General features: G+C 31.9%; 2 protein-coding genes across 3 annotated transcripts; both read left to right on the top strand.

The window, feature by feature from the left end:
* The first annotated feature begins 915 nt into the window (after positions 1-915).
* LOC114875169 (helicase sen1) lies at positions 916-6,989 on the top strand. 2 transcript variants are annotated; one of them, XM_029185149.2, is made up of 8 exons: positions 916-1,045; positions 1,125-1,361; positions 1,525-1,638; positions 1,721-1,867; positions 1,946-2,147; positions 2,233-6,301; positions 6,374-6,584; positions 6,653-6,989. In XM_029185149.2, exons 2-8 carry the CDS (start codon positions 1,278-1,280, stop codon positions 6,776-6,778), a joined length of 4,953 nt encoding a protein of 1,650 aa, XP_029040982.2. In that variant the 5' UTR covers positions 916-1,045; positions 1,125-1,277; the 3' UTR covers positions 6,779-6,989. The 2 variants fall into 2 exon arrangements, with proteins under 2 accessions (XP_029040982.2, XP_029040983.2); XM_029185150.2 differs by having other exon boundaries at positions 916-1,361.
* An 86-nt stretch (positions 6,990-7,075) lies between these two features.
* LOC114875172 (methylated-DNA--protein-cysteine methyltransferase, constitutive) lies at positions 7,076-8,240 on the top strand. Its single transcript, XM_029185154.2, has 2 exons — positions 7,076-7,412; positions 7,479-8,240. Exon 2 carries the CDS (start codon positions 7,515-7,517, stop codon positions 8,076-8,078), a length of 564 nt encoding a protein of 187 aa, XP_029040987.1. The 5' UTR covers positions 7,076-7,412; positions 7,479-7,514; the 3' UTR covers positions 8,079-8,240.
* Position 8,241: the final 1 nt, after the last annotated feature.

Raw genomic sequence — 8,241 nt, 5'->3', positions numbered from 1 at the left:
GTGTTACTACGTTCAGTGACTACAGAGCCACTGTTACGTTTTACAAGTCAATAACATGAAGCACGTGTCACACATGTAGGCCCCCAAATAATGTAATTGAATGTTGATTAATTTAAGTTGATCGTAGATTTTAGTTGATCTTATATTTTTGTAATAATTTAAGTTGCAATCAAATTTTAATTGAAAAGGAAAGTTTGAACTTTTTTCTCTCGAGGAAACAATAGAACTGTGCCAAGTGAGAGTGAAGCTCCATATGCGCATGCACTACCAGAACAAAAGAAACGAAAAAGGAACCTCATCCTACTTTATCTCCTGGAAGTTATTCGAATGAATTTTTATTCAAAAAGTCTGTTTGTTATATTATTAATGGTGTATAAACGTTAATTACAATGTAATTGCAAAGTTAAATTCCCCTGAAAAGTAGTTTTTAAAATTCGACCGTAGCGCCATCTATACAAAAAGGGCTGAAACTACTCAACGACTTACCGATCGATTTTCTGAAACATGTAGCGACCGGCGTTGAAGTCGGTAAAGAAGAACATTTTCTTCTCTATCGATTTCGACGCCGGCCGCCACATACTAAACGAATGAACTGCGCCCTAAAGAAAAAATGAGAAACTAAATTTGTGGTATATTTTACCTTTTCGACGTCTTTTGACCGACCGGAAGGTCGGTCGATAAGTCGGTAAGTTGTTGAGTAGTTTCAGCCGCTATTGTATAGATGGCGCTGCGGTCTAATTTAAAATTTACAGGCGACATAATTTTGCAATTAAATTGTAATTATCGTTTTATCATACAATGTAAAAATAAACGATCTTCCTTCTTCGATATCCAAAGACAAACTGACACCCCCTAGCGAAAAGCAGATAATTATATCAATGATAAATCCTTAGGCGGGTGCGATTTAGTACGAGGAATTCCCTCATGGTGTGTAAAAGTCGTATTGGTTTGCACACGTTCGTAATGATCAGTAATAATTCATTATGAAGCCTTGATCTGATAACGGAGATACGTAATTTTGGTCAATTTTCAATCTTGTATGGCGGTAAATGTCAATGCATGTGTTTGATTCAATACAAAAATAAATGTTTTCATATGGAACATATAGAAATTGTTTATTTCAGAATAATATCGTTTAAAGATATGTTGATTAATTTCTCTAAAATTTACGGGTATCAGAACTTGATGAAAGCAACTTCGGCGAAATGGTTTTGGCCTAACGAACCGGTTAACAAAAAACGCGGTTACCTACAAACGGAGTAATTATTTTTAAAAAGATGGAGTCAGATAATATCTCACAGTTCATATTAAAACGAATTAATGTTCCGGGTATAATTGTTCTTGATATACCAGAACATTCAGTATGTACCTAACACTTATTATCATTTTTATGTAATTAGTAAAATTAAATTTTTATTAATAAAAAGAGTACTTTAAATTAATACTCTAAGATATCGTTAAATCAAAAGTAATTAATGTGGAATTGAATTATGAATACATGTAACTCTATTTGTTTTGTTTTAGTATACTTGTGGCAGAGCCAAAGATAATGAAATAGTATGTCTTGGTTTAACAGTATCTCGTCGTCACTGCATATTTTTTCGTAAAAAAGATGAATTATACGTTACAGATTTAAAGGTATGTCCATATCAGAAGCTGTAATAAAAATTTGATGTGTAACAGCAATATTTTTGTATCGCTAACACCTTATTATTTTTAGAGTGTTAATGGTTTATTCCTAAATGGAGTCGTTCAAGCACCATATCAGATGACTAAATTACAACCAAATGACATTATTGGCATAGGTTGTCCTGATCTTGATGTTAAAGATAACACTATGTTTGCATATAGATTACATATAGTTACGGTAAGGTGTTATATCAATATTATTTCAGCATCTATAATTTAATACTCATTAAGTCTTTACCTGTTGTACCAATTTCAGACGTCAGATATCTTGGAAAACAATTACAATCCTACTGCTGTTTTAGAAACTATATCAAATTTTAAAAATACGGCTACCAGTAAGCCTGACACTTTAATTAAGCGTAAAAGAGAGGAACAAAAACATGATATAAAAATTTTGCCAAATAAAATTCCGAAACTGGAGATTAAAAATTGTCTTGTAGTTAAAAATTCTTTCGAAGGTTGTGTAATTTTTATTCATATTGTTTGACCAACTAGAAACATAATAATTTCACTCATTAAATATAAATGTTGCTCAAATTTCAGACAAATGTAAAAGAAATGATGAAAATGATATTGAAGTAATTCATATTTCATTGAATAACAGTACACTGAACGAGAGTAAAAATGATCATAGTTTAATAAATGACATTCAATCAAATGTAAATAAACAGAATACAAAACAGTCTGAGTCATCGTTACGCTCTACGATGGAGAATAGAATTCAGGAAAAAGAAAATTCTGTCACTGTGTCTAAAGATCAGGAACAATCAAGTAAAAGTGTACAGAATGCTAAAAATAATCATGTTATTCCTAATACAGAGTCTAAAAGTATCGAGGAAAAACATAATGATATAGATTCTAATATAAAAGAGAATAAGCAAAATAATATAAATGAAAGTGAAGCATTAAGTACGAGTGACATTATAAGTAGGACCGAAGATAATGTCTGCAAGAGTTCAGCAGCACCAACTACAAATTTTATAACTAATGGGAATACCGTAATAAAACTAGAAGATGAATTACAGTTAACGGACACTGACGAAGACGTTTACAAGTCTTTGCAGAAAAATATTCCAGTTGTATCTCCGATAAAATTGAAGAAGGTAAAACAAGAACCAAGAACACAATTCTCCGAAGTCGATGTTGTAAATTTAAGCGACAGCGAGGATGATATATTTCCATGTTCCCAGTTGTTTGATACTAAGTTTGGTATGGATACTACGATTAAAGATGAAATTAAAGAAGAACCTACAGAAATAGAGAACGAAAGATTCAGTATGCTTGATGATACAGAGTTAATCTTACTATCGGATAGTGAAGATGAGGACAATAATTGGTTGCATAAATTATCTAGGAGTCAGTTGCTCAGTGAAGATGATGAAATTGATGGAAAAATGAAAGATCTAAATATGAAAACAGGTGTTGATACTTCAAATGACATTGTAACAAACGCGATAACAGAACAAAATAAAGAACTGGAGAAAAGTATTGATGAAGAAAAATTGCCAGATACAAGTAATACAACTGAAAGAATAGATCTTGATTTCGAAGATTATGATAAAGAATTAGTCAAATCTCCTAGTAATACTACAGACAATAGTAGTAAGAAACTTCCTGAATCTTCAAGCAATCAGAGTTTGCATTTAAAACAGAATGAAACAGAAGGTCTTACAGAGACCCCAAGTGCTACCACATCAAAGATGAAATCCAAAAAAAGGATGAAATCACTTGAAAGGAAAGTGCCTCAAATTGAACCACCTCATTTAGCAACAAATAGACGTCGCAATAGTTCCAATACAGTACAAGAAAGTGAGAAATCTACGAAACAAAAGTTGACTGCTAAAGAGAAGAAAGAGCAGCAAGAAAAATTAAAAATAGACGAATATTTGCGTAAGAAAGAGCAAAAGAATCGCAAAGTGATTCACAAATGGGCTGATTGTCTACCTCATACTAAAAACATAGTAAGCTCATTTACCAAAGAGGAGAAGAAAGATTTAGCGGATCGTAGAAAAATTATGTTGCAAAAGATTGCAATGGAGAAAAAACAGGCGTCTCTAGAGAGCAACGAAGACAAGAGACGTGTTGTTTCAAAACCAAAAGCTAAAGTGACTATGAAAACGCGAACTGATTTTCTGGTTGAAGATACAATAAAAAAACCTAAGGCTTCGTCTAGTCGTTCCTCCTCGGGTAGCTCAAAAACGAACAGGTCTCCAAAAGATAAAGATGTTGCAAAAGACATAACAGTATGTCTTCAACGTTCATTGACGCTCAGTGATATTCCTAATTTAGGTAGAATACCAAAGAAAAAGACAACTAAAGCAAAATCATTGCAAGCAGCAGAGAAAAAAGATTCATTGGAAAACAAAGTGGAAAAGGTAAAAGATGTTGATGGAAAAGAAATTGAGATAAGCGATAAATCAAAGACAGAGTTATCTGCTCAAGTTCCTAAATCTTGTATAAGAATGTCATCTCGGAAACAAAAGAAACGTGTATCTTTTTCTGTAAACATTAAAACTGTACACGAATATCAGATAGATGAATCAAATATTTTGAAAAAATTAATAGGAAAAGATGCACCCATGCCCTCTGAAAAAGTTCCGACAAAGAAGCCTGTAAACGTAATGGAATTTAATGCGAAATTAAATGAATTTTTAGCCCGCATCTTTACGTGGAATCCAGTTTGGCTGGAGGAACAGCAGTATTTAAATATCTCTGCACCAGTTGTAAGAAAAGATGAGATTCATCCAATGGTAACACATTACAAGTCATACGATGATTACTATAGAATTATTTCACCCCTTCTGTTGCTTGAAACTTGGTACTCGATAACTAAAGAATTTCAAAATATCGAGCAAAGCTCCAAACGACCAACATTAATGTGCTCTATAGTTGAAAACTCCATTCAAAGAAATGCAGTTTTAACTACTTTGATGCTAGAAGTTTTGGCCACGAAAGAAGATATACATAGACAAACCTGTCCACTTTTCGGAGATTTAGTATTCTTTGAATACGTTAAGAATCATGAAAAAGGGCAGACGACGTTTCATAAAATATTTGCCTATGTTACAAATATACATGAAACAATATTAACGCCCCAGACTCGTTATAATAAGGATCTACAAATTTATGTTAAAAATCCTCATTCACTGTTAACATACACGATGAAAACAAAACCGCTAGATAATAATATTCCAGTGAATCGCGTTCAACGATTAAGAACTGTGACTTATTTACGTCCTAGTTTAAGACTGGTGCAAGCTTTACAGTATCTCCCTTATTCACCGTTACTAAAATTAATATTAAATCCAAAAATTGAACTGTATCAGCTACCAGCCTTATCTGGACTGGAGACATTGATCACTGAGGATCAATTAAATAAAAAGCAACTGGAAGCTGTTCACAAAGTAACTGAGGCTGTAGTACAAAAAGACGCGAAATTATGCTTTATTCAAGGACCACCGGGTACTGGAAAATCAAAAGTTATTGTAAATATTGTTACTCAGGTACTATATGGTAATAATAGATATGTAAATAACAAAAGTTCATTGAAAATCTTAGTTTGCGCACCGTCCAATGCTGCAATCGACGAGATCGTCCTAAGATTATTAGAAATTAGATCCAACATCAAGCATAAAGCAAAAATAAAACCGTTTAAAATGGTTCGTATTGGTCGCGCAGAGACAATGAATGCAACTGTAAAAGATATTTCTGTAACCGAACTAGCGAAGCGAGACATTGAAAAACAAATGGCTAGTTCAAACAATATTACACCTGACAGTGTTGAGAACGAAAAGTTACATCTGGAATCTAAAATGAATGCTCTGAGAAGTCAACTTACAACCTCTCGTAACATGGATCAAACTCACAGGGAGTATATTAAAATGAAATTAGGAGATATGGCCGCAAAGTATGAATTACTGAAAAATTGTAGACCATTGAATAACAGAAATGAAAGAGAATACATAAGGTTACAGCGTGCAGCGGAAAATAGAATTCTTGAACACGCTGACATAATAACATGTACTCTTTCATCGTGTTATACCAATCAAATGGAATCTATTTTTGGTGGTAATAAAAAAAAGATATCAGTATGTATAGTTGACGAAGCTACTCAAAGTTGTGAAGCAGAGACTCTGATACCATTAATGCTAGGTATAAATGTATTGGTTCTAGTTGGCGATCCAAATCAATTACCAGCTACTGTATTAAGTCCAGAAGCAAAGAAATATGGTTTAGATCAGTCTCTATTTTCACGAGTTCAGAATGCATTTGATTTACTTCCAGATAATCCAATAATAATGTTAAATACTCAGTATAGAATGCAGCACAGTATTTCCTATTGGCCAAATAAATTTTTTTATGGTGGAATGTTACAAACCGCAGTCAAATGGCACCCCGAATTTCCATTCTATCCGTATCGAATTTTAAATCTCAATACTAATCAAAACAACGATAATTTTTCAAATAACGATGAAGCAGAATTTGTTGCCAATGTAATTTATTGTATGATAACATCTTCTAATTTAAACGTCTGGGAATCATGTATTTCATATGGTATTCTTACACCGTATAATAATCAGAAATCTGTGATATTGGCAAAAATTAATGAAAAGTAAGTTAGAATATTTTACACAAGCATCATTATATAATTGTTTATTTTAAAAGTTCATTTTAATGATTGTAGAATTGGTCCACTGTCAGAGAATATTAAAAGAAAAATGAAGTTTGATGTAAATACTGTTGATGGTTTTCAAGGACAAGAACGTGATGTAATTATCATGTCCTGTGTACGAAGTCATAGGATTGGTTTTTTGTCAGATAAACAACGACTTTGTGTTGCTCTTACAAGGGCAAAACACACATTGATAATATGTGGTAATTTTAATATCTTTATGGTAAGTTATAATAATCAAACAGTAGAATAACAATACAGAAACACTGATGTATAAAAATTGAATTACAGAGGGATTTAATGTGGAATTCGTTGTTATCAGATGCCAAAGCACGCAAGGTATATTTTAATGTTAATGCTGATGCGAGACCTGATAAAATAAAACCATATATTATCAATGGCAAAGCACTAAAGTGATTGTCTATATGATGATTTCATTGTTAATATCATTCTTGTATATTTGTAAATCGTACATTATCATCGTCGTTTTTCATAACGTGCAGATACATACAATGTATTGTAGATTTTTAGTTATTTTTTTATAATATTCGTTTTATAAATAATAAATTTTTTACAATAATGATATTGTGGGTAGGAAACAATAAAGAGTATCCCTACTTCAAACTTATGTAATGTATGTACTATTTTGACTATGATTTGGAATTTAAGTTTTATATACATTACTAATGTATCTTATGGCTATTTGTATTCTTTGTTTCATTTAATTTAGGATTGCAGTTGTAATTTTTTTTTTTTCTTTTAAATTGAGTATGAGACTGAATCCATAAATACCAACCCCTTAAGAATGGTTCACATTTTAACTTAACCTTTCACATAGGGTTGAATCAATTGCATATATATGTATGTACCCTAAACAAAAGCAAGGTCACGCAAGGTTTGAAAAATGGTTTCGTCTATTACGTGTTGATATATTATTACGTTACGTTACGTTTCAAAAGCACAGAAGTTAAACGTATTATTAAATTCAGACGTCTTTACAGCAGTTTAAGTAGAAACTTCACGTTTGAAGTTGGAAGAACGTACAAGAACAGTAAGAATAATAAATAATATTTAAACATAATTTTTCTTTAAAATTTTACTTATCTTATTTCCGCAGTACTAAAAATATATCGAGAAAGATTTTATTATCACTATGGTACGTTATCGAACTATGACACCAGAGGAATATAAAGAAAATTCGAATAAATTCAAAATAAATTATGGCATCCAATCGACACCCTTTGGAAATTGTTTAATCGGTATAACTAATACCGATAAAGCTATACTATACTTAGGGTTTGTCGATAAAAGTACTGAAGAATCATTATTGGACTTACAAAACACCTGGAATTTTTCTGAATTAATAGAAGACAATGAAAATGAAACAGAAGAAATCGTACAAAAGATCTTCAATCAACGCGTGTTTAATGATGATTCCATCGTGGTTGTGCTAAAGGGAACGGAGTTTCAAATCAAAGTCTGGGAGGCCTTGCCAAAAATTCCAGAGGGTACATTAACTACGTATAAACAAATTGCGGAAAATATAGGGAAACCAACGGCTATTCGCGCAGTTGGAAATGCCGTAATGAAAAACAATATTGCATATTTGGTGCCATGTCATAGAGTAGTAGGAAAATCCAACAGTGACAAATACAAATGGGGAATAAATCGTAAAAAACATATTTACATGCATGAGCGAAAATTTTTGAATACTTAAGTTTGTTACTACGGTATTATGCATCAAGTATATAATTTTTTGTTTTATTTAAATATAAGCAGTGGTATTAATGTTAAGCAGAGTGAAATATCATGATAATTATGATTTATACAGTATTTTTTCGTTACCTTAAGTACTTACACAAATTAAAGTAGCTACTACA

The sequence above is a fragment of the Osmia bicornis genome, chromosome 8 (genome assembly GCF_907164935.1).
Source record: "Osmia bicornis bicornis chromosome 8, iOsmBic2.1, whole genome shotgun sequence".
Lineage (NCBI taxonomy): Eukaryota > Metazoa > Arthropoda > Insecta > Hymenoptera > Megachilidae > Osmia > Osmia bicornis.
The sequence above is the reverse complement of the archived record's forward strand: the minus strand, read 5'-3'. Positions and strand labels throughout refer to the sequence as shown.